The sequence below is a fragment of the Rhinichthys klamathensis genome, unplaced genomic scaffold (genome assembly GCF_029890125.1).
Source record: "Rhinichthys klamathensis goyatoka isolate OS25496 unplaced genomic scaffold, OSU_Roscu_1.1 h1tg000331l_1, whole genome shotgun sequence".
In the NCBI taxonomy this organism is placed as follows: Eukaryota; Metazoa; Chordata; class Actinopteri; order Cypriniformes; family Leuciscidae; genus Rhinichthys; species Rhinichthys klamathensis.
This window is the reverse complement of record NW_026606846.1, coordinates 1,424,170-1,451,561: the sequence shown is the minus strand read 5'-3', so window position 1 is coordinate 1,451,561 and position 27,392 is coordinate 1,424,170. Positions and strand designations below refer to the sequence as shown.

At 40.8% G+C, this 27,392-nt stretch overlaps 2 protein-coding genes across 3 annotated transcripts in view; both read left to right on the top strand.

The window, feature by feature from the left end:
* The window catches only part of LOC130105970 (zinc finger protein 721-like), a 31,953-nt gene extending 22,518 nt beyond the window's left edge, over positions 1–9,435 (top strand). Inside the window, exon 2 of the mRNA XM_056272161.1 lies at positions 7,293–9,435. Coding sequence (XP_056128136.1) covers positions 7,293–9,301 — 2,009 coding nt within the window. The 3' untranslated portion in view covers positions 9,302–9,435. The remainder of the gene's footprint in view (positions 1–7,292) is intronic.
* LOC130105976 (zinc finger protein 436-like) overlaps positions 1–27,392 on the top strand; it is a 274,724-nt gene that overhangs the window by 209,596 nt on the left and 37,736 nt on the right. The window contains exon 3 of one of the 2 annotated variants that reach the window (XM_056272170.1): positions 11,845–12,167. The exons of the other annotated variant lie outside the window; for it this stretch is intronic. Within the exon in view, the coding sequence (XP_056128145.1) occupies positions 11,845–11,848 (4 nt within the window). The 3' untranslated portion in view covers positions 11,849–12,167. Of the gene's footprint in view, positions 1–11,844; positions 12,168–27,392 lie in introns of those variants that run through there. 2 annotated transcript variants of the gene reach the window in all.

Below are 27,392 nucleotides of genomic sequence, written 5' to 3'. Positions count from 1 at the left end.
GTAGCCTTTTCAGGACAAATACTGCATGATGCAACATGGTACTGCACTCTTCAAGTAACAACAAAATATGGTTATGAGCTTTAAACTGTCCAGTAAAATAAATTATATTAGTTTAAATAAAAGTCACACTCTGTCTCTCTCTCGCCCAGTGTCGCTCGCGGAGTTCGCTTCGCTTTTGTCCAGTCCGGCGCCTCATAGACAGACGCGGTGTGTGTGTGTGTGTGCGCGTGTGTGTATGTGAGAGAGACGCGTGAGTGTTAGAGAGACGAAACGGAATATGTGGCGGCCGGAGTTGATTTTGTGGCCGCGAATTAGTCTATGTGTGGGAAACACTGCATAAAAGTCACGTGCAAACTGCTCGGCTCGGTACTGAGGGCTTATAGCGTCGAGTTTCTTAACTTTTTCGCCGACGAAAGCAGAGTCGTGGAGAGCCGCTTCGCCATGCTTTCATTGTTTTGATGCCGTCATTGGAGCTGAAATGACGGGAGGGGTTGTGTCGCCCAGATTTGCTTCCCCCGGTCTGCATTTTCACCAGACATACGTTCTTCTCCCACACAAAAACAGAATTTCAATCCAAATATGTAAAATTCTACAAAATTCCGCGTTAACACTAGATTCCGCGTTAATTTGCCAATTCCGTAATTCCGTCCGCGATTCCGTAATCGCGGAAATCATAGGGCCCTACTTAAGGTCTCCATTCACAGGTGACAGTTCACTCCAGTGGGGGTGCGGTCGTGATATAAGGGAAAACCTTATAAGGATCAGAAAATGGTTGGAGAGTGTGACACCTGGGTCCAAGCCTCTCACCTACACCAACAGGCCACAACCATCCCATAGTCCATGGGGCGAACGAGATGATCAACACGCCTGGAGGAGGATGTGAACCAACTAATGGTTTAAGAATGTGGTTTTGTGATTATTTTGAGGATTTTATTTGATTAAATCAAAATAGGGCTTAGTATTGATATACAGTAGATCAAAAGATTTGATTGGTTACTTATTCATTAGGAAATATTTAAGGAAAATGTTTTAGGGAAGAGAAGATCTATTAATTAATGTAAATTATAGGGATAATTGTTGAAGCTTATTAAGTAGAACCACAGCATGTTTGAATTAAAGGTTAAAGGTAAAAGAACACAGAACGTCCGTGGGGCGAACGAGATGATCAACACAACTGATGGTTTAAGTTTAACAGAAGAATCTGTTTTTGTGATGATTTTGTTTGATTGAATCAAACTCGGTATTGATTTGATTGTAAATGTAGAAAATATATTGATTGTGTCCGTAATGGAAATATTAGAGTTAATATTGAACAACTGCATTGGTTAGAAGAATGGATAAAATTATAAGACTTCTCTGGTTAGATTTTGTTAAATATGGCATTAAATAGAGCTTACTAAATTGAATTAGAAGTGAACACAATATGGTTAGGAAAACCGAGGTGAAATATGGAGATGGGCGTAGAATAATGGAAAAGGCTTAATGATAGGAGTTAGGATTGTTATTCTAATAATTTTGTTATTCATGGGTGAATATGATTACAGTGACAGGTGAAACATGCTGTCTGTTCAATTGGTGAAAATGACAGTCTATCCCAAGGATGAACAAAATTATGTGACGATACATGTAGCGGGAGCTACAGTGAGAGATGTGTTAAATGTATGTTCTGTTTGTTTTTCTTCTATTTGTTTATTTTCTGAGAAAGATTAAGGGCAAAAGATTTAAAGAAGGTTACAAGCAGCGGTCATCCGTGTTACGAGATGGCGTACAAAGATAGGGTTTGAAACTGAGTGATTTTTATTATACTTTTATCTGTTTGTTTCCTTACTATGTTATAACTACCTTTTTCCTTACTGGCGTGACTGAGGGTCTGTTTACAGGAGCGCAGGAACAGTGATTTCTCGCTTAGCCCGGCGTCGTAAAAATGTTTACTTGCTAGCTAAAATATTACGGGGCCTTTCCCCCACAAAAACAGCCTTATGCTTCTTCATTCTAAACTTTTCTTCACAGGTTCAAGGAGAGTGATCATTTATGCAAAAATCAGAGATAAAGAGTATAAGTGTGATGATATGACTTAAAATTTGTTTATTGTTTATTATTGTGATTATGGGTAATCAGAATGATAAAAAGTGAGGAGTTGTAGTGGCAATTTTAATGATATTCATTGATCTTTAGTAAAATATAGATGATTCAAAGAATGTCACATGTGTGTCTCACTTGTAGTGAGAGAAGATTCTGTTTATGTACCTGGGGAGGCAGAAGAGGGAGACACTCCAGAGAACAGACGAACAGGACCTCTGACCTAGATGTCAGAAGGCCATTTTGGTGCAGGGGGGGGGCTTATTGGGCCAACTAGTGACGTCTATGGAAAACTACTGGGAGGAAGGCTCTGGGGGGAAGAAGGCCTTGAAACTAAGATAAAAGCTAGTTCAGTCTGTCTGGGGGTGTGTCACTCTTCTGCACAGGGTAACAACTGTGTATTAGACTGCTCCTATTCTTGCAAGAATAAATACTTCTATTTTATATAATTTGACTATGACTGTCTCTTACGCAGTGATGTTCTGTTTGAGATGAATTTTTGCCACAACACGTTCTTTACACTCACTTACAAACGTGGCCAGACGCGTCTCAAGCCATTATACGGCTGGAACCGCAAATACGGTTGGAACATTTGGTTGTTGGTCGTAGAGCGAGACACTGCTTCACTGCTGCTCTGCCCTACGATCGATTGCCAGACGCTTTACACTCACTTACAAACAAACATTTTCCCGTCTATCGTGCGTCTACATTACACCCGTACCACTAAAAAGACGGATTATACCCAAGACTTGAGTCATAAATTAGTATAAATATTAATAGCATCACTGGTTGCATCATTGCTAACTTACTGTCCATCTGTTAAAATGGCGAATATATCAGATGTATGTTATCTACCTTTTGGTGCAGATGAGAACAAATCTGATTTGCTCGCGGTGCAGTCTGAATTAGAGGCTGTAGAAAAGCAGATCCGTGACCTTCTAGAGACACAAGCTGAGCTGAGAGACCGGCGTTTAGCTCTTGAAACATCACGCGCTGATGCACACGGATCAGTGATTAACGTTAGTAACCCGCTGACGTTGACCACGTCTACTCCGTGCGTTTCTCAGCATTGGTCCCGAGCGTCCAGGTCACGATCAGCCATGGTTTCATTCACTCCAGCTCCAACACACCACCACGAAGCCTGGGTGGTTCCGCGGAAGCCGCGAGCCAGGACAAGAATCTTTTCGCCCCTCCCGGTTTTCGAGATCTCCACCCAGAACCGCTTCTCCCCTCTTCATGAAACGGAACGCGATGCTGTGATCATCGGCGATTCCACGGTCCGACACGTCCACGCTATGTTAGGTAAAAGTAAGGTGCACAGTCATTGCTTTCCTGGTGCTCGTGTTCTCGATATCACTGCGCGGGTAACTGAGATCTTGAACGGTGACGAGCGCGTCGGAGCTGTTGTGCTGCACGCGGGAGCTAACAACATTAGGCTGCGACAGACAAAGGTTCTGAAGAAAGACTTCAAGAGCCTTATCGATACGGTACGCAGAACATCGCCTGAAACATCGATTATTGTGTCTGGACCGCTTCCTACGTACCGAAAAGGGCATGAAAAGTTCAGTAGATTATTCGTGCTAAATGAATGGTTATTGTCATGGTGCAATGAGCAGAAACTGCTCTTTGTAAATAATTGGAATCTGTTTTGGGAGCGACCGAGGTTCTTCCGCGCTGATGGCTTACACCCAAGTAGAATCGGGGCAGATCTTCTGTCGGATAACATCTCCAAGATGTTAAACCAAAAATCCAAATCACAGACTCTACTGCACCAATTTAATTGATATTAATACTAGTGTAGAACATTGCATAGAAACTGTGTCTATCTTGTTTACTGAGAACAAATAATAAATCTACCGCGGGATCAAGAAAAAATCTAATTGTTATTAAAACAAAAAGTCTCGCTATTAGTGAACAAAAACAATTTCTAAAGCTAGGTCTTCTAAACATTAGATCGCTCACACCTAAGGCAGTTATTGTAAATGAAATGGTCACAGATAATAATTTCGATGTTCTGTGCCTTACTGAAACCTGGCTTAAACCAAATGATTATTTCGGTCTAAATGAGTCTACTCCGCCAGGATACTGTTATAAGCATGAGCCCCGTCTGATAGGTCGTGGCGGCGGTGTTGCAACAATCTACAGAGATATTCTAAATGTTACTCAGAAAACTCGTCATAGGTTTAATTCGTTTTAAGTACTTGTGCTAAATGTTATGCTCTTAGATGTAAGAAAGAAATCCCTATTATCTCTAGCATTGGCTACCGTATATAGACCTCCAGGGTCTTACACCGATTTCCTAAAAGAGTTTGCAGACTCTCTCTCAGATCTATTGGTCAACGTCGATAAAGCATTAATTGTTGGAGATTTTAACATACACGTAGATAATTCAAATGATGCGTTAAGGGCTGCGTTCACAGATTTATTAAACTCCTTCTGGGTCAAGCAAAACGTCACCGGACCAACTCATCGTCTTAATCATACACTCGATTTAATTATATCATATGGAACCGATCCAACCGATATAGATATCATTCCACAAAGTGATGATGTCACGGACCATTACATGGTTACTTGCATATTACGCACTGCTGTAATATGTCATGCTGCGCCACGTTATCGGACCAGGTAGAACAATTCTTCCATCCACCATAGATAATTTCTCAAATAGCTTATCTGATCTGACTCAGCTGCTGCCTGAACCCAAACAAACAGATGAACTAGACGAACTAACTAGCACTATAAGCTCCATTCTCTCTAGAACATTGGATATTGTTGCACCCATTAGATTAAAAAAGGTCAGAGAAAAAAGTATAGCACCATGGTACAATAATACTACGTATGTTTTAAAGAGAGAAACCCGTAATTTAGAGCGTAAATGGAAAAAATAATAATTTAGAGGTCTTTAGATTCGCGTGGATAGACAGTATGTCACGTTATAAAAAGGCCCTTAAAACGGCCAGGGCTGAGCACCTCAGCAAACTAATAGAAAACAACCGAAATAATCCAAGGTTTTTATTTAATACCGTGGCTAGACTAACAAATAAACAGACGTCGTCTGAACAAAATACCTTGTTACAGTTTAGTAGTAATGATTTCATGAACTTCTTCACCGAGAAAATTGAAAGCATCAGAATCACGATCGTAAACGCTCAATCTTTGCTCGCGCCTTGTAATTCAGTCGCAATTTTCACCCCGCGAGAACAATTACAATGCTTTACGACCATAGAACAAAAAGAGTTAAATAAACTTATCGCTTCATCTAAAACAACAACATGTTTATTAGATCCTATACCAACTAAACTATTGAAAGAAGTGTTACCTATAGTGGAAGAGCCTCTTCTCAATATTATTAACTCGTCTTTATCTTTAGGTCATGTTCCAAGAACGTTCAAGCTGGCAGTTATAAAACCTCTTATTAAGAAACCACAATTAGATCCAAATAACCTAGCAAATTACAGACCCATCTCAAATCTTACATTTATGTCTAAAATATTAGAAAAAGTTGTGTCCGCTCAACTCGGCTCTTTCTTGCAAGAAAACGACATCTATGAAAAGTTTCAGTCTGGATTCAGGCCACATCATAGCACTGAAACTGCGCTTGTTAGAATCACAAATTATTTACTTATAGCTTCGGACCAAGGCTGTATCTCAATACTAGTTTTACTTGATCTTAGCGCTGCGTTCGACACTATAGATCACACAATACTCTTAGATCGACTACAAAATTACACTGGTGTTCAAGGACACGCATTAAGCTGGTTCAGGTCATACTTATCTGAACGCTACCATTTCGTCTACTTAAATGGCGAAAAATCGATCATAACTTCGGCAAACTATGGAGTGCCGCAGGGATATGTGTTAGGCCCTTTATTATTCTCAATATATATGCTGCCACTTGGTAATATTCTAAGGAAACATGGAATTAGTTTCCATTGTTATGCCGATGACACTCAAATATATATTTCATCACGGCCAGATGAATACACAATCCAAATTGACAGATTGTGTTAAACATATAAAAGATTGGATGACGCGTAATTTTCTTTTATTAAATCCAGACAAGACAGAGGTAATTCTTATCGGTTCTAAAACCCGTCCACAAAACCTGTCACAGCACGACTTTAACGTAGTAGGATGCCCTGTTACTTTATCCGCTACAGTAAAAGACCTGGGTGTTACATTAGACTGCAACCTGTCTTTTGAAAAGCATATTTCATATGCAGCCTTTTTCCACCTTAGAAACATTGCCAAGCTACGGAATATGCTATCAGTCTCTGATGCAGAAAAGTTAGTTCATGCATTCATGACCTCGAGACTAGATTACTGTAATGCTTTATTAGCTGGTTGTCCTGCATCTTCAATAAACAAGCTACAGTTAGTCCAAAATGCAGCCGCTAGAGTTCTTACTAGATTAAGAAAATATGATCATATAACACCGATTCTATCATCACTTCATTGGTTACCTATAAAGTTCCGTATTAATTACAAGGTCTTGCTTTTGACTTATAAAGCTCTAAATGGTTTAGCTCCAGTCTATTTAACGGATCTTCTATCGCCCTATAATCCATCGCGCTCTTTAAGATCACTAAATTCGAGGCTTCTGGTCATTCCTAGGATATCCAGATCCACCAAAGGAGGGAGAGCATTTTCACATTTAGCTCCGAAGCTCTGGAATAGCCTTCCTGATATTGTTCGTTGCTCAGACTCGCTCTCCCAGTTTAAAACTAGACTAAAGACGCATCTATTTAGCCAGGCATTCATATAAAATTTTTAATCTTACAGTTACTGTAAATTCGGCCTCTACTTCATAAACGCCAGAGGAGAACTGGCCCCGACTGAGCCTGGGTTCTCCCAAGGTTTTTTTTTTTCTCCATTGGGTCATCTGATGGAGTTCTAGGACACCATCGGGTCACTTGATGGAGTTTTTCGGTTCCTTGCCACTGTTGCCTTTGGCTTGCTCAGTTGGGGATATTCAAATTAAATGACCCATCATACCATTGATCAGCTCTACCAAACTTGGATGTCTTTTTCCAGTAATAAACAAACACTGTTAAGTTGTTTTGATTGATACTGTGAAGCAGCTTTGATACAATCTGTATTGTGAAAAGCGCTATATAAATATATTTGACTTGACTTGACTTTATATTTCTCTCTTTGAATCATTTTGATGTACTGAACAATAATTGTGATATTTGTTTCTTTCGTGTCAGACCTGATGGAAGAGAGCGAGGAGAGTGAAGAACTGAGTGAAGTGGAGGAGGAACATCATGTCCAACCTGGAGAAAAACCTTTGAGACTAAAGACTAAAAATACATTTTTAAAGAAAAGAAGAGCCAAGAAATCTTTCACCTGCACTCAGTGTGGAACGAGTCTCACAAGCAAACAAAGTCTTGAGATTCACATCAGAATTCACACCGGAGAGAAGCCGTTCTCATGTGATCAGTGCGGCAAGAGATTCAGTCAATCAGCAAACCTTGATGTTCACATGAGGATCCACACCGGAGAGAAGCCGTTCACATGTGATCAATGTGGCAAAACATTTCTTAGTGCATCAAACCTGAAGACACACCTGAGAGTTCATACGAAGGAGAAGCCACATTCATGTTCTGTGTGTGGAAAGAGTTTTTCAATGCGGCATCATTTACATAGACATGAGAAAACTCACACTGGTGTGAGAGAGTACATGTGCTTTGAGTGTGAGAAGACTTTCATTTTAGCAAACGATTTAAAACTACACCAGAGAATTCACACTGGAGAAAAACATTACAAGTGTTCACACTGCGACAAGAGATTCAGTCGCTCATCATCTCTGAAAACACATGAGAGGATCCACACTGGAGAAAAACCTTATAAGTGTTCACACTGTGACAAGAGATTCAGTCTGTCAGCAGATCTGAAAACACATGAGATGATCCACACTGGAGAGAAGCCGCATGTATGCCATCAGTGTGGAAACAATTTCACAAGCAAGCTAAGTCTTGAGATTCACATGAGGATCCACACCGGAGAGAAGCCGTTCTCATGTGATCAGTGCGGCAAAACATTTCTTAGTGCATCAGTCCTGAAGACACACCTGAGAGTTCATACGAAGGAGAAGCCACATTCATGTTCTGTGTGTGGAAAGAGTTTTTCACAGCGGCACCATTTACATAGACATGAGAAAACTCACACTGGTGTGAGAGAGTACATGTGCTTTGAGTGTGAGAAGACTTTTACTACAGCGGGCAATTTAAAACTGCACCAGAGAATTCACACTGGAGAAAAACCTTACAAGTGTTCACACTGCGACAAGAGATTCAGTCGATCAACACATCTGAAATCACATGAGATGATCCACACTGGAGAAAAACCTTACAAGTGTTCACACTGTGACAAGAGATTCAGTCACTCATCATCTCTGAAATCACATGAGAGGATCCACACTGGAGAGAAACCTTACAAGTGTTCACACTGTGACAAGAGATTCAGTCACTTATTATCTCTGAGATCACATGAGATGATCCACACTGGAGAGAAGCCGCACACGTGTGATCAGTGTGGGAAGAGTTTCTCTATTAAATGTGACCTGAAGATACACATGAGGATCCACACTGGAGAGAAGCCGCATGTATGCCATCAGTGTGGAAACAATTTCACATACAAATGTTCTCTTGATGTTCACATGATGATCCACACTGGAGAGAAGCCGTTCACATGTGATCAATGTGGCAAAACATTTCTTAGTGCATCACACCTGAAGACACACCTGAGAGTTCATACGAAGGAGAAGCCGCATTCATGTTCTGTGTGTGGAAAGAGTTTTTCACTGCTGTCATATTTACACGTACATGAGAAAACTCACACTGGTGTGAGAGAGTACATGTGCTTTGAGTGTGAGAAGACTTTTACTACAGCAACCCGTTTAAAACTGCACCAGAGAATTCACACTGGAGAAAAACCTTACAAGTGTTCACACTGCGACAAGAGATTCAGTGTGTCATCATCTCTGAAAACACATGAGAGGATCCACACTGGAGAAAAACCTCACAAGTGTTCACACTGTGACAAGAGATTCAGTCGATCAGCAAATCTGAAAAGACATGAGAGGATCCACAGCAGAGAGAAGCTGCTCACGTGTGATCAGTGTGGGAAGAGTTTCCCTATTATAAGTCGCCTGAAGCGACACATGAGGATCCACACAGTGGAGAAACCACGTAAACACAGTCTGAGATCACGGTAAGTAGTTTATTTTCATGTGCTGAGCAACAAAGTCTCTTCTGTGTAAGTTAGCCACACATCACCTTATAGCCAAATCTCTCCTCTCCACCTATAGCCGGTGTGTGGTGAGCACAGGACACTTTGTTGATCGATTGATATCTACAGTTATTAACTTGTTGAAACAACAGGAGTGTCTAATTTGTCAGTTCAGATCAATGCAAAAACAAATTCACTCTCTGACAGTAGGTGGCGCTTATGTAAAAGCAGAAATGCAGCACTATACAGGGCTCTAGACTGAGAGTAAATTGTCACATTTTGTAACCTAAAAATGTGACCATTTTGTGACCTTTTCAGCTCAAACCAAAAGATATTTGGCAAATTGTTATCAGCTCAATTCCAGATGTTCTGATCTAAAGATACTACAGCTTTTGATGACAGGCACCATTGTGCAGTCAATGTATCAAAATGAGCCTGAGAGTGAAATCTTTAATAGACTAAAACAACTTTGTGATCTGCTGGGTTGTAGTCCTGTTGGATGGGAATTGATTTTCAATCGGAAACAGAGTACTGAAGAATCGTTTAAGACGCATGCAGAAAATATGTTTGAACTTTTTGAGGAGTATTCTGGAATTAAAGGTGTCATCCACAACAGTGTTATTGTCCTTGAATTCCTGCTTACAAATGAAGGGCCGCTTGTACAGCAATCACTCATGTGTGGTGCTTCTCCAGCACAAAATACATTCGAAGGTATTGTCAGCTGGGTAACAAATTGAGTCACGCAAACAAATACATGGTGAGGTGGCTGTGAAAGCCTCACTGTGCCAAACTGAACAAATTCTGTAATTCCTGTCACAAAACAGGCCATACAGAGGAAAAGTATGCATCAATGCATCTAAAACTAACTAGAAAAGCTAACAACTTTGGTCACTCAAGGCCTTCAGCTATTAGCGTCATTTGCTAGTCGGGTAGCAGTCCATTAGCAAATAGCGTAATAGTTTAACATCTGAATTCATTGAACCTGTCTGCATTTGCAAAATTGTATTTGTGCATAACATATTGTTGTTTTAATAAAACACACAATAGTTGTTTGTGTTATGTATACACATAGATTAATTGAGTTTATTCCATTAAAACACTTGGGTTAGGGGTTGTAGATGCTACATGCATACTAGACCAAATGTCTTGTGTTAAAAATTAATAATTGTAATACTGGAATTGTTAATCAGTTTCAATTGACATGTTTTACATGTGTTTGTCTCTTTAGTCAGACTGATCTCATGAAATGGCGTATGTATGACACGCCAATTCGTATTTTCATTTTTGGCGTGCTATCAACACGCATAATCGCTTTTCAGCGTGTTTATCAACGCCTTTGACTTAACGTTATATTACTGTATTATGTATATATAAATATATGACCTACCCCAACCCCGTCCCTAAACCTACCCGTCACTGGGGTTAATACCATTTATGAGTCTTCTCCTACCATCCTAGGAAAAGAAATATCGCTCCACAGATGTAGATATAGATTTTGCTTCGTTTCGCTCGGACATTTAACGGCGTACACATACACGCGGAATCACTCGGACATTTAACGGCGTAGACATACACGCAAAAGATTTCGGCGTGGACATACACGCGGATAGCTCAAAATGCGTATAGATAACACGCCACTTGAATTGAAAGTGGCGTGTATGTTTACGCAAATTCATGATGTCATGTTGCTTTAGTGACACACTCTGCTATTTCCCATATAGCTGGAGTTAAACCATACACAGGAGCACAGAAACGCCACACGGCTTCAATATGTTTATTAACTATGTAGATGCTTTTCTCACAACTTTGTCTTTTACCATGCTCTAGTAAACAAACCTAGGTGAAAAGTAATTTGAGCCCAATTACAACCTGGTCACAAGTATCACTCCCCATCTCACTAAACAGAGATGTTCATGGCTCCCTGTTGCAGCAACAAGACCAAATTTGCATGACAATTGTCAACAGCAACCTTTGTCACCTTAGCTTGGAGCATGGTCACACAAACACACAGCTAAATACAGTCACACATGTGTCTCTCTACACAGAGTTAAATCAAATTCCTCCTCTTGCTGTAACCGCACATAAACTGAATTGTTTCCTTATTGGAACGATTTTCTTTAAGGCAATTTATTTATGTTTCATGTAACAGTACTAGAGATTCTAAAACTTTTCTTTTTGACACCATTTCCATGTTTGCCCTTTTAAAGACACGGGAACCCCGTATCTCAAATTATGTACTACAGTTTCTTGATAGTCAACTGATTTTATTTGGTCACTTCATATCCACCGCATTCTTTTCCCATTTTCTTTTATTTTGTTTCTTTTTTCTACATCTTGTCACAGTCTAAGGTGTTGTTTTCATGCTATTTTTCCTTCATTATATCCTGAGCAATCATCTCATTATTTAATCAAAATAGGCCATCTCTGTTGTCATCAGAGATCGAGTTATTATGTGGAATACTACAATGCCTAACAACTACATGTTGATACTCCCTTAAAAGTTGTAACCTTTGCATACTTGGTTTGCAGATGATAAGGAACAGACCACCACAGACACTAGAGATCTTGTTCCTGTGGTACAGGAACAGCAGAGAGTTGAAGATGCCATGAGGAGGAACAGACCACCACAGACACTAGAGATCTTGTTCCTGTGGGACATGAACAGCAGAGAGTTGAAGATGCCATGAGGAGGAACAGACCACCACAGACACTAGAGATCTTGTTTCTGTGGGACATGAACAGCAGAGAGTTGAAGATGCCATGAGGAGGAACAGACCACCACAGACACTAGAGATCTTGTTCCTGTGGGACATGAACAGCAGAGAAGTGAAGATGCCATGAGGAGGAACAGACCACCACAGACACTAGAGATCTTGTTCCTGTGGGACATGAACAGCAGAGAGTTGAAGATGCCATGAGGAGGAATAGACCACCACAGACACTAGAGATCTTGTTCCTGTGGGACATGAACAGCAGAGAGTTGAAGATGCCATGAGGAGGAATAGACCACCACAGACACTAGAGATCTTGTTCCTGTGGGACATGAACAGCAGAGAGTTGAAGATGCCATGAGGAGGAACAGACCACCGCAGACACTAGAGATCTTGTTCCTGTGGGACATGAACAGCAGAGAGTTGAAGATGCCATGAGGAGGAACAGACCACCACAGACACTAGAGATCTTGTTCCTGTGGGACAGGAACAGCAGAGAGTTGAAGATGCCATGAGGAGGAACAGACCACCACAGACACTAGAGATCTTGTTCCTGTGGGACAGGAACAGCAGAGAGTTGAAGATGCCATGAGGAGGAACAGACCACCACAGACACTAGAGATCTTGTTCGGCTTGTCAAAGCCAACGATGGACATAAACCTTGCTATATGGACAGAGTTCCTGACAAGTGTGTCCACATTGTTGTGCATCTGACTAAGCCTACACCTGATGGGAGTAGGTGTTCTGTGTGTGTATCTTCTTAGCATCCTTGACAATTATCATCATTACTCTGTGCTACTATGCCAATGGAGACACTTCTTTAATGCACTCAGCCCTAAATTTTAAGGTCACAAATGTACCTCACATAATTCCTGAGGTCCAATGTACCAGAGGAGGGATTTGTAGGGCTCAGCAAATATGGGCAGAACTCTTTACTGCCCTAGTACTTCAGAAATCCCTTTAAATGTATACATGTGAATTAAACGTGGCACAATGGCCTTCATCATTACAGTATGCTAATACCTATCTAGTGCAAGGGTTTCATCACTAAGCTGATCGAGGACTGTTGAGACACTCCAGTCACAGGATAGTTCTGTCGGGAGAGAAAGAGTCGTTTGGACCTCAATGACACGTCTGTATTATTTACTTCACAGGACAAATGCTTCCAACTACATACTGTTTATTTACTAGTGTGTTCTAATATGTAACTATGCCATGTTTGATCTCATCTGACAGCTTATAAACTGAATTGAACTGAACGGTGGTGAACTTACTAGAGATATTATATTAAAGTATCCTAATGTGCAATCTAGGTAGTATTGCTTACACATGCATTGAGGAGAATATGTTAATGTTCTTCTCCCCCTCTTGATGACCACCCATCTGCCTCATCTTTCGGTTTCCTGTCGGTTGGGTTTGTTTTTGGTATTCCACTCATGTTTAACAATGCTTTGCTCACGGTATAAGAGGGAAAGGTAACTGTTGATCTTGGAGAAAGGCTTTAACCCCGCCACTCCCACACAGCGGTGCGTAACCTCATACTACGAGAAAGACTTTTACGGCCTCGTCTGCACAAGTTTTCTTTTTTTTCTTTTTTTTCTTTTTTTCTTTTATATTTATTTTAATATAAAGAGTACAAATAAGCTTCACAGAAAATATATCCAAAGATCCTACGTCTTTTCCTTATACATACAAAATCTAACAGGATAGTATAGTTCCTTCTGCAGTTAATAATTATATATATACACATACATTCACATGTAGCCTATATATACAATTGTACACACACGCATACACATATTATTATCGTGCATATACATGTACATGCCACCTACACACAAACATATGCTTATATTCCAGCATACCGAAACTTTTAAAACAAAACTACTTGAACTACCACCCTCCAACCATCCCCTTCTGCCTGATATGCACTGCATGGAGAGGAGTACTTAAACAGAAAAACAAAATAAATAAGACAGCTACCAACATTGGAGTGGTCTTAGGTCCAACTCAAGTTGAGTCAACATTTCTTTCCTCCAAGTCTTCTCCACCTAAATACCTTATGAAGGGTTCCCAAATTTTAGCAAACTGTTGTCTTTTATTCCTTATATGGAGCCGCATACGTTCCAGATGAAGAGTATTTGTGAGTTCATCAAGCCATAGCTGGAAAGATGGCGGCAATTCGCTTTTCCAGAAAGTTAAAATAAGCTTTTTGGCTGTTAAAAGCCCATAGGAAAGAAATTGTTGTGGAGACTTGGACAAACAGAGCTCATGTCTTGAAACCCCAAACACAATTAAAAACTCATCTGGTTCAATATATTGATTTGTGATTTCAGAGATGACATTGAAAATCTTGCACCAGAAGTTTTGAAGATTAGGACATACTGCATAACTGTGAAGCAGGGTCGCATCCGCCGTCTTGCATTTATCACACTTTGGGGAGACACCTGGAAATATTCTGGATAATTTTGTTTTAGAATAGTGTAGTCTATGCAAGATTTTGAACTGAATGAGGCAATGTCTGGAGTTTATAGAACATCTATTAATCTCTTCCAGGCTATTTGCCCATAACTCATCAGAAATCTCTGACCCTAATTCTTCCTCCCATAGACTCTTGATTGAAGATGTAACAGGCAATTGGGAGGCTTGTAGGGTGTTATAAATGCAGGCAATCATTTTCCCTTTGCCAAAGTAGTCATTAAGGCAGGTGTCCAGACAAGAAGGGCTAATTGCAGAGAGCCTGTTTAAATAAGATTGTACATAGTTCCTGACTTGCAAGAACCTAAAAAAACTACTTCTATGAAGTTTGCATTTCTCCCGAAATTTTTCAAAGGAGACGAATGTACCATCTTGATACAGATCCCTTACTGCATGTATTCCTGATTCTCTCCATTGCTGAAAACCTTTATCTAATATGGAGGGTATAAAAGAGGGATTGTCAGCTATGGGAATTGATAAAGGTAACGTCTCCACCCCAAAATGAATTCTAATTTGTTTCCAAATACGGATCATACTGCTAATGACAGGGCTGCATCCGTAGATTTCTTTTTTACACCTCGTTGGTGAAAGAATCACAGCACCAAGATCGTAGGGAGTACATTCATCCTGTTCTAGTCTGAGCCAGTCCAGTTGTCCACTTTTATCATTTAATATTATTGATATAATTCTGAGGTTAGATGCCCAGTAATAGCAGCGGAAGTCCGGAAAAGCAAGACCCCCTGCCTTTCTGGGTTTGGAAAGATGTATTTGCTTAATTCTATGATTTTTAAAATTCCAAATGAAGGGTAAGATAGTTGAATCAAGTTGCTTAAAAAAGGATTTGGGGAGAAATAAAGGGGTGTTTTGCAACAGATATAATAGTTGCGGGAGAAAAACCATCTTGATGGCATTTATTCTACCTATTAAAGAGATAGGAAGAGTTCTCCAGAACTGAATATTTCTTTTCAATTTTTCTAAAAGGGGGACATAATTGGCTTCTCGTAGAGAGCTAAACTTCCTAGTTACAACAATTCCTAAATAAGTAAATCTGTCTTTAGCTATTTTAAACGGAACTGGGTAAATTTGCGAAAGATCTTTAAGCCCAACTGGCATGAGTTCACTTTTATTTAGATTAATTCTGTAGCCTGAGAATGAGCCAAATTGTTCTATCACTTCTAAGATTACAGGGATACTAGACGCAGGATTAGTCACATACAGTAAGACATCGTCCGCATATAAATACATTTTATTTATAGTGTTTTTCGTATGGAGCCCATGAATTCTCTCATCACAGCGAATGGCTTCCGCTAGTGGCTCAATGGCCAGTGCAAACAGAAGGGGAGAAAGAGGGCAACCCGGTCGAGTACCCCTAAATAAAGTAAAAGATGGTGACAAAATTTTATTTGTGAGTATACGCGCTCTAGGATTTTTATATAGAATTTTAAGCCAAGTGATGAATTTATTTCCTATATGGAATTTCTGTAGCAGGGCGAAGAGGTAAGGCCACTCTACCTGATCAAATGCCTTTTCAGCGTCTAAGGACAAAATCACCAGATCAGACCGATTAGTCTGGGAAGAGTATAAAATATTAAACAAGCGACGAAGATTACTAAAAGAGCTACGACCTGAAACAAAGCCTGTCTGATCAGGTTTCACTAATTTTCCTAAAATCGTATTAAGTCTGATGGCTAATGTCTTAACTAAAAATTTTTGGTCCACATTAATGAGAGAAATTGGCCTATACCCCCCAACCTCCTCAGAGTCTTTGCCTTTTTGGGTAGGACTGTGACAACCGCTTCATTAAACAACTGAGGCAGTTGTCCCACCTCCAGAGCCTGGGAGAACATTTTAAGCATATAGGGCCCGAATAGATCACATTTACATTTACATTTAGTCATTTAGCAGACGCTTTTATCCAAAGCGACTTACAACTGAGGACTAAAGCAAGCGAGTCATCGTGAAAAAGGCAAGGAAACAACGCAAGAAGTGCTCAAAATACCAAGTTCAGACATTGCTCGGAGTAGCATAAGCCAGATAAGCGAGGATTTAAAGGAAAAGGATTTTTTTTTTTTTTATGTTAAGTGCTCACGGAAGAGATGAGTTTTCAGTTGTCTTTTGAATGCTGTCAGGGATTCTGCGTTCCGGATGAGGGTGGGGAGATCATTCCACCAGCATGGAACCGTGAATGAGAATGTTCTGGAGAGTGATTTTGTGGCTCTCTGTGATTGTACCACGAGCCGCCGCTCATTGACCGATCGTAGGCTTCTGGAAGGGATGTAGACCTGCAGTAGTAAGTGAAAGTAGGAGGGAGCTGAGCCTGTGGTCAATCTGTAAGCAAGCGTCAACACCTTGAACTTGACGCGAGCAGCGAGTGGAAGCCAGTGCAGGGAGATGAACAGAGGAGTGACGTGGGCCCTTTTGGGCTCGTTGAAGACCAGACGAGCTGCAGCATTCTGGATCATTTGTAGAGGTTTAGTTGCACATGATGGAAGTCCAGCCAGAAGAGCATTGCAGTAATCAAGCCTAGAAATGACCAGGGCCTGGACGAGAAGTTGTGTTGCATGCTCAGATAGGAAAGGCCTGATCTTCCTGATGTTATGCATAGCAAACCTGCATGATCGAGCTGTCTTTGTAATGTGATCTGTGAAGGTCAGCTGATCATCAAAGATTACTCCAAGATTTCTGACCGACCTTGATGGGGTGATTGAGGAAGAATCTAGCTGGATAGTGAAGTTGTGCTGTAGAGACGGATTGGCAGGGAGGACGAGAAGCTCAGTCTTTGCCAGGTTGAGCTGCAGGTGATGTTCCTTCATCCATTCCGAGATGTCCGCCAGACAACTTGAGATCCGTGCCGCTACTGTGGGATCATCTGGTTGAAATGAGAGGTAGAGCTGGGTGTCATCAGCATAGCAATGGTAAGCGAAACCATGTGCCTGTATGATGGGTCCCAGTGATGTGGTGTAAATGGAAAAGAGGAGCGGTCCAAGAACTGAACCCTGAGGAACCCCTGTGGTCAGTGGATGTGCTTTGGATACCTCGCCTCTCCATGTGACCCTGAAGGACCTACCTGTGAGATAGGACTCAAACCAGTGGAGAGGAGTACCTGTGACGCCCAGTGATGAGAGGGTGGACAGAAGGATCTGATGGTTTACGGTGTCGAAGGCAGCAGACAGATCCAGGAGAATGAGAACTGATGATTTGGAAGCAGCTTTTGCGATCCGGAGGGCTTCGGTGACCGACAGCAATGCGGTCTCGGTTGAATGCCCTTTCTTGAAGCCAGATTGGTTGACATCCAGCTGGTTGTTCAGAGACAGGAAAGATGACACTTGGTTGAAAGCAACTCGTTCAAGTGTTTTCGCAATGAATGGTAGGAGAGAGACAGGTCTGTAATTCTCTAAAAGTGATGTGTTTAATGTTGGTTTTTTAAGCAGTGGAGTTACCCGAGCCTGCTTAAATGCTGTAGGGAAAATGCCAGTGTGGAGGGATGAGTTGATAATGTGTGTGAGGGCTGGTAGAAGTGTGGGAGAGATGGCTTGTAGAAGGTGTGAAGGGATGGGATCTAGAGGGCGGGTGGTAGGATGACTGGAGAGGAGAAGTTTAGATACTTCTTCCTCAGTTAGTGGGGTGAAGGAGGAGAGAAGGTTATTGGCTGTGGGAGAGGTTAGTCTGGGTTCCTGTGTGTGTGAAGCTGAGAACTGACTGCTGATAGATGTAGTTTTGTTAGTGAAGAAGTTAGCAAAATCCTCAGCAGTTGGCGAGGAGGTGGGTGGTGATGGAGGTGGACAGAGGAGGGAGTTGAATGTCTTGAACAGTGAACGTGTGTTAGAGGCGCTGTTGATCTTGTTGTGGAAATATGAAGATTTTGCGGCATGAACATCAACAGAGAAGGCAGAGAGCAGAGATTGATACCTACTGAGGTCAGATGTGTCTTTTGATTTGCGCCATTTCCTCTCCGCTGCCCTGAGTTCGGTCCGGTGTTCACGAAGAACCTCAGATAACCAGGGGTTAGAGGGAGTAGCGCGTGCTGGCCTGGAGGAGAGAGGGCAGATATAGTCTAAAGAAGAGGTTAAAGTGGAGCATAAAGTATCCGTTGCGGTATTCACGTCCAGAGATGAGAAATGCGAGGGTGAGGGAAGAGAAGATGACACAGCAGAGGAAAGATGGGACGGAGAAAGTGAGCGCAGGCTTCGTCTGAAAGTAACTGGTAGGGGGGTTGGTGGAGCATGGATAGTGAGTTGTAGATTGAAAGTAATGAAGAAAATGGTCTGAAACGTGGAGAGGTTTCACCAAAATGTTGTCTGTGATGCAGTTGCGTGTGTAAACCAGGTCCAGTTGGTTGCCTGACTTGTGAGTACCTATGGTGATGAGCCGTTTGAGATCGAAAGAGGCTAGAAGAGAGATGAAGTCTGTTGCATACGGCTTCTCTAGATGAATGTTGAAATCGCCAAAGACTACAAGTGGGGTGCCATCCTCAGGTAAGGATGATAACAGCACATCCAGCTCCTCCACAAAGCTTCCCAGTTGACCTGGGGGGCGATATACGACTACAATATGGATCTTAATGGGAGTTGTAAGTGTAATAGCATGATATTCAAATGAGTTGTTATTGCATAGAGAAGAGAGAGTTGAGTATTTCCAATTGTCAGAAATGAGACGACCAGTACCCCCACCCCTCCCCGACTGGCGAGGTGTGTGAGAGAAAGAGAAGTTGTTAGAGAGAGCAGCAGGGGTTGCTGAGTCTTCTGGACGGATCCAGTTCTCAGTCAAGCCCAAGATATTAAGAGTAGAATGAGATGCAAAGGCTGGAATGAAGTCAGCTTTATTTACTGCTGATTGACAATTCCATAGACCCATAGAAAGAGTGAGAGGTAAGTGTGAGGATGAGGGAATAGGGCGCAGATTAGCGGTATTGCGCTGCCTTTTATGCGTGGTGAGAGAGCGTTGTCGAGAGACAACAGGAATGTATTGAAAGCACATGTTGTTAAAGGGAAATACGAGAAAGGTAGGAAAGGAAAAGATCAGTAAATGTTTTATATACCTCGCAGGGGATCCCGTCGGGGCCGGGGGATTTACCTCCTTTAAGTGACTTTATAGTGATCTTTAATTCATCTAATGTGAAATCAGCTCCAAGAAATTCTCCATCCTCCTGATCTAGCATTGGTAGATTACAGCTGTTTAAAAAAGTCTCCATGATGGAGGGATCATCTATTGTATTACTAGCATACAATGATTCATAAAATTGTTTAAAACGTTTGTTAATTTCTGAGGGAGAAAATAAGTAAGTCCCGGATTCTGATTTGATCTGGTGAATTATACGGTCATTTTCCAGCTTTCGCAACTTTCTAGATAACAGTTTGTGTGGCTTATCACCAAATTCGAATTATTTTTGTTTCATAAACATTAAAGATCTTGAAAACTTTTCATATATATTCTTATTGTATTGATATCTAAGATTGAATGGTAACACTTTATTTTGATGGTCCCTTTTGAACATTCTGTTGACTATAAGTAACTTTGCAACTACATGTCAACTAACTCTCATTAGAGTATTAGTAGACTGTCGGCTTAATATCTGCCAACTCTTTATTGTGATGATCCTCCAACAGACACTCTACTAACTATAAGTAACTTTGCAACTACATGTCAACTTATTCTATCCCTAACCCTACCAGTCTACCAATACTCTACTAACACTCTAGTGAGAGTTAGTAGAGATGTAGGTGCAACTTTACTTATAGTCAACTGAATGTGTTAAAGGGACCATCCAAATAAACTGAAACCGATTTAATATTTTTTTGTGCAGTTCTAAAGAGGGTGTTGTAGCGTTCTCATTATCTAATTGACTAAGCTGTCTTTCTAAAGATTGTAAAGCAGCTGCATTTTGTTTATTTTTTGCACCCTTAAAGGAAATAAAACAGCCCCGTAAAAAAGCTTTAAAGGTGTCCCATAAGAGAGAAGGGGAAGTGTCCGATTGACCATTAGTTTAAAAAAAATAGCTCAAGCTGTGTACGCAAATACTCACAGAATTTTGTGTCCTTTAATAAATAGGGGTCTGCCCGCCACAATGGTTGAGTTGTTACAATTTCTGATAGTTTTAGAGCAAATGTAATTGGACTATGGTCCGAGATTAGAATATTATGATAAGTGGCGTTGAACGTAAAAGGAATTAACTTAAAATCAACTAGAAAGTAATCTATACGGGTATAAACATTGTGACTTGTGAATGAAAGGAGTAGTCCCTCCCAGTTGGATTGGCTAACCTCCATACATCACCAACATTAGAATTTTTAATGTACATGTTAAGAAAGTCCCTGGACTTAGAGGGGGAAGCACGATGAGCAGATGATCTGTCTAAATATGGGTCCAGAACGCAATTAAAATCTCCCCCTATAATTAAATTAGTAGTCGATATATCAGGAATCTTTGAAAACACATTTTGAAAAAAGCGTGGATCGTCAAAATTTGGTCCGTATATGTTAACTAAGGTTATGGGTGTTGAAAATATTTCTCCCGCAACTATGATAAATCGTCCCTCCTTATCTGTAATTGTAGCCCTATGTTTAAATGGAACCCCCTTTCTTATTAAAACGGCAGTACCCCTAGCCTTAGATGAAAAAGAAGAGTGAAAAGACTGACCTATCCATCTGGCTCTCAACTTAGAGTGAGAATCATTTTTAAAGTGTGTCTCTTGTAAAAATATAATATCAGTGTTCATAGATTTTAGATGAGACAAAACTTTCCTCCGTTTAAAGCCTTTAACATTCCAGGAAGAAAAAGTCAACGCTCCCACCCCACTATCAAGTGTCGTACTCTGAGTGGCAGCCACCCCAGTTATTGCGTTTGTTACCTCCCCTCACCGCAGTATGCACCCACAGACGGAACCCCATTAAACATCCCCTCCCACGATCCCTTATCACAACAGAACTGAAAAGAGAAAACAAAACAAGAACGTACCTGAGAACACAGGCTTGCTTGAACATCAGATCAAAGTTTTACCAAGATACAATAAGCTTGACTGAAGTTAGCTGACTATCAGGAGCTCAGTGAACGGTTTCTATGAGTGTTATAGATGGTCGTCTGCACACACCGGCAGCTCAGTCTATTACAGATTCGAACCGTGAAGCATATACACAATGCATATTAAACAAATCACGTAAAAAAAAAAGAAAAAAAGGGGGAGCGCATAATTATAATTGTCCAAACAGCGCACCAACCCACTCTATTAGCCTGGTTATAAAGTTTAGTTCGAAGGAGAAATTATGATGTCGACACGTTACCCTCACCGAAGTGTTGCTCTGCAAATGTGAACGCCTTTACCGGGTCCGTGAAGTACATTTCTTCTCCGTTGTATGTGACCCGTAACTTCGCTGGGTATAGAAAACCAAAGCGGACCCCTGGACGATCTCAAAGCAGGTCTTTAGCCCGGTTAAAACAGGCGCGTTGCTTCAGTATGGCCGCTGGGAGGTCAGGGAATATCAGAAGTTTCTCTCCGTTGTGCAGGGCTGCCAACTTTTGAGTTCAGCTTAGAGTGAGATTTTGGGGGGCGGGGCTTGGGTTATGGGGGAGGGGCTTATTGAGGGGCGTGGCTTGGTGTGGGGAAAAATACAAACACAACATCCTTGCATTAGCAGAAGTGTATTAAGTATATATTGATTGTCAAAGTATTTGGTATCTGTACAGAATTTCTTGGGAGATTTACATTACATTTCATTTTAACATTTTAATTGACATTCTGTTCTTAGAAAACAATAATTAACATTAACTACTAGGCATGTCCAGATATTTGTCATCTGGAAATGCTTTTGTACTGTTTTTATGATAAAGTTATGTAAAATAACTGCTCAGTGCTGCAAAACAAACAACTCTGCTATTGCTAACTTAATTATATATAAACTATATAACAGGCCTATTAATTACCAGCCTAAACTGGATGGAGACAAGGAGCGCCCTGTAACTCACTGACCTGCCTGCGTTCACAATTCACACGGTGCAGATGGGAGGGAGAACGGCTGACTACACAGTTTATGGGAATAAATTGTGTATTTCCCTCACAATTGTCACAAAAAACTCACACTGTCTGTCTGGTCTCCAGAGCCTGTCCGAGCCTTTTGGGGGCCCTAAGCAGAATTTGATTTGGGGGCCCCCTCCCACTACACAAAGTCCCCTGTGCTTGACGATTATTGACACAAATGTCACGCAATAATGATACATTATGAATGAATACAGTAAGGTTATGTATTAATACAAAATAAATAGGCCTACTTAATAAAAAATAGATGCCTACTTAAATAAAAAAGTTTTAACTTTTACTTTACTCTTTTACCAACTCTTTAAAACTTCTTCAAACAAACTGTCTCAAAACATAAAATAAATTATTTGCTAAAATAATGACAAAACTGAGAAATCAGAAATATAATAAGAGCAAGGGTTCAACAATGACAATTATTGTTGAAAACTGTAAAAATATTATTATTTCTCAACTGTCTCAATACAGTGTAACTGTCCACTGGGTTGTGTTGCGAAAGACACGCAAGCTCGCTTAATCACCTCTCTGCCGTCGTGTGCGCGTGCGCGGTTAGGAGCGCGCCGTTAGGAGCTCAACACATCTGTCTCGCATGCACGCTCGCTCGCTATAGATTACTGGATATTTTAAACTAATTTGCGGTAAAACTAGTCGATCACGAATGGCTCAACTGGTAGATCTATATAAACTTATCTTTCAGGCATTTGACCGACTGGGTTGACACTTCAGCGTGAGAAATCGGGGGTGTGGCGTGAGAGCGTGAGAATTGGCTCAATTGCGTGAGTCTCACGGTGAATGCGTGAGAGTTGGCAGCCCTGGTTGTGGGTGATGGACTTGAGCTGAGCAGCTTTTCGGATGATGTCCTGCCATTCTTGAAAGTAATGGATCCTAGCAATGAAGGCCCGGGGATATGAGGTATTGTCGAAACGTTTTCTCAAGGATCTGTGAGCGCGGTCGATCAAAGGTAGAGTTTCCAACGAGAGCGCGTTCTTCAGCAGGTGCGCAACAAAATCGGCGGGCTTACGCCCAGCCTCTTCGCCCTCTTTAATATTAAGAATGCGCAGGTTTTGCCTTCTACTGCGACTTTCCAGATCCGTACATTTCTCTGTGAGCTGCCAGACGCTGCTTGTTAGCTTTTCAACGTCCTTTTGTAGCTGGGAGACCGTGTCAGAAGTAAAAGTTGCGCTACGTTCGAGCTCCGCCATTGTTTTAGCTTGGTCGTTGTTGTGGAAATAATTCTATTCGAAAAGTTAGGAGGAAGGAGACAAGTGGAAACCTTTGAAAAGTCAAAGTATCAAATGTTTTTATTTCTTGCAAGAAGTAAAATTGAATTGGCATTTACACATAGACAGCATCTATATGAGAAGGCGAAGGGCTGATCCCTTTCGCCAGGTTATATACCCTAACACATCCTGAGTAGGCTGCATCTGTTCCTGAGTAGGCTGCATCTGTTTCAGAAGATTGCCTTTGTTGCCTTAAAAGGAAACGTGTTTGTTCAAGATCTCTCGTTGGACATCAATTCCTCTAGACAGAACAATGACATCTTCGTTAAAGTTTCCTGTTTTCAGCTACTGTTCGAATTCACACCTTTTGCCTATCTCTGGTTTAATCAAAAGCTGCACACATACATCTCACACTTGAAGTACACAATAGGTCACTTGGAGTATACATAGTTCCTTTACTACTTGGTTTTCTGTCACACATACAATTTGTTCCAGAAAGCTTATCTTAACTTATGCACGTCTAACAGCTTGGTTATATCTTTAATAATGGGTTATATCTTTAATAATGTCCTTTAGCTTATATGGACATCTTTCTTTAAATGCTTATGAGTACATAAATCCTCAACGTTAATAAAAGTTTCACACATCTAAAAGATAAAAGAGCACATCTAAAAGTAGAAACACATCTAAATGTAAAAATTCCATTACATCGTCCACCGTGCTTTTCATGGCTGAGATAGTGACATCAGTATCATTTTTGAGAGCAGTTAGTTCAGCTCTAATGATGACCGAGAACTATTCTCTTGTCGATAGCCTCAACTATCTCTGACTTAAATAGTTGGAAATTTGATTGAAGAGCAGCTATCCCCTCTAGCACTGCATTGTTAGCCAGAGTGCTAGCCTCGCTTCTGCTGTCGTCCTGAATGTCCCTCGGGGCTTCAGTCGTTTGTTCTGCAGTTTTTTTTTTTGGATTTCTTTGGCATCTTAAATGGGTATTATAAACTTAATGACATGAAAATACGATGTTGTTTAGTTTTGCTTCACAAATAAATGAAAAATTACGGAGCTGCCTTCACACGCGTCCTACTCTCACATGGCGCCTCCCGGAAGTCCTGCACAAGTTTTCTATACAGTATGTTGTTCCATTCTACTGTCTGTATATTTAAACATGTAACTTAAAGGGATACTCTACTGGTTTTTCATATTAAACTATGTTATTCCCGTAACTAAGACGAGTTGATACATACCTCTCTCGTCTCAGTTCGTGCACTACATCGCTGTCTTGCGGCGAAACTTTGTTAGATCTTATCTCAGCCCTGTTCATTCAATACGTGCCCAGAAGAGAAGCGACCAAACACCTCCACGTTTTCCCTATTTAAATACAGTTACACGAGTAGTGTAACTCGACCTAGGACGGTGACACAAAATAAAACGTTGCGCTTTTCTAAGCGTGTAAAATGGATAACTATATTGTATGGCAGAATACCATAGCAAGTGCTTGGGAGCACTTCGACTCGGCGCAGTAATATCATCTCTTGTGAAAAGTCCGCTCCCGTTGAAATGAGGGAGCGGGGGGAGAGGACTTTTATCAACTCGTCTTAGTTAAGGGAATAACATAGTTTAATATGAAAAACCAGTAGAGTATCCCTTTAATAAATAACTTTTCCTGCTTTAAAGGCTTTGAGAATCTTTCCTTTTATCACTGATGATGTTGAAAGCTAAAATGATTATAACTTTCGTTATCTAAACGTTCAGGTTAAAGGCACACTGTGGAACTTTTCAACCTTTATAATATATTACCAAAACCCATTGAGATGGTACATCGACTTACAATAGGTTGAATGACACGTCTGCCGAAGCATGAAGGTGTCTGTATCGCTTTTACTAGCACTATGTAACTTCGGGTTTCGGGTAGGAACCCGAGCACAAAAAGAACTACAAAATTCGACCGCTTTACGGCATACGTCACTTCCCCCACCACCCCAACTTCCTCGAATTCTAACGTGAGAGCTCAACTCGCGTTTGATTGCCGTCGTCATGGCTGAATCAACAGCTACTTGGAAGAAAGCGAAGAAAGCAAAGATTTTGTCAGAGGAGACCAAAAAAGGGAGAGTTTAAAATAAACATCGGCATAAAAGTGTATATATAATGTGATATTTACTGCGAATTCGTGTAACAAAACTGATGGTCACAACATACTGCCGTATACAAATGTAAATGTAAATGTTTTTTTTCCTTTCAGCTCATATATGTTTGTATTTGTGTAAAAGGAAAAACAAACTGAAGACTACAAATAACGGAAATATGTAGTGAGTTATATCAGTTATGTTAAACGATTTCCCGACTACTCGATTTCATCTCCAACCCATTGCAAAGAGATCCTGAAGACGTTAATTGTTTGCTTCAGGTGTGTTTGATTAGGGTTGGAGATGAACTGTGCAGGACAGACGATCGGCAGGAGCAGGATTGGGCAACCCTTGTCAATGCGACTTACCTGATCAGACATTGTTTTCTGCATATGCTACTTTTATTTAATTTGTTTTCTTTATAGGATTTATATTATTAATCTTATATTTATATTATTATTTTTGGTCAGTAGTGAATCGATTAACTTTCTCCAACATACAAATCAAATGCCGTCTGCACACGCATAAAGACACGGGAAGGTGACCGTTTGACTTTTGCGACAATGCTGCGGCGCTTGTGGCCTCTAGGGGCACTAGACGTGAAAATTACAGGTCGAGCGCACCCTAGTGGCCAAAAATTCCACAGTGTGCCTTTAAATCTTAAGTTTTTTTTTTCCTATCAGTTCTAAGAAAGACCTTTACCTTTAAAGAATAAGAGGTTAAAGAATAACATCATTTTTAATGGAGTCAGATTAATTATATTATATAAATCCTGATGTATTCGTTACATCATAAGAAGAATGACATCTACGCTAATTTTAGTGTCTTTGTTTATCCTGAGGTTTTCCCGCAGCCTGCCGGATCCAGGCCGTATCCAGATCTGACGAAGGAGATTCGCCTGGACCCGATGACAATGCAGTGCTGAAGTGTCAACTATCCTCTCCCTATGGAGGATCCCTTTCCCACTCTACAGATAAAGCGTTGTGAATTCGGTTCGCGTACCCCGAAGTGATAAAATAAAATAAAATTCTGTACCAAAATTTATAGGCAAGACAAGTAGTTTCTTTAGGCATGGGTTGTATGGAATTACAAACCTGCGCACATATATTCAAACGCACATCACTATAGAATAAATTCTTAATGCGCATGTGAACGCCATCAGCGTTTATCACAGGTTCGCGTTTAAAGTGTTTAGAGAGAACGGTGTCGTCTTAGCGGCCCCTAATTTAATAACAAATGATCATTTCGACGGAGGTGAATCGATCAAAACTAACTTTAGGTGGAAAATAACATTATTCAAAACCGCTATAAAGCCAAAACAATCTCTGTTACCTTAAATTCTATGTTTATCTCTGTAAAGCTGCTTTGAAACAATCTACATTGTTAAAAGCGCTATATAAATGAAGATGACTTGACTTGACTATGCAGGGCCCTTCTATAGGAAGAATGTTCCTAATTCTGGTAGATTCTCATTCCAAGTGGATGGAAGTTTACCCTGTCACACATGCCACTTCCC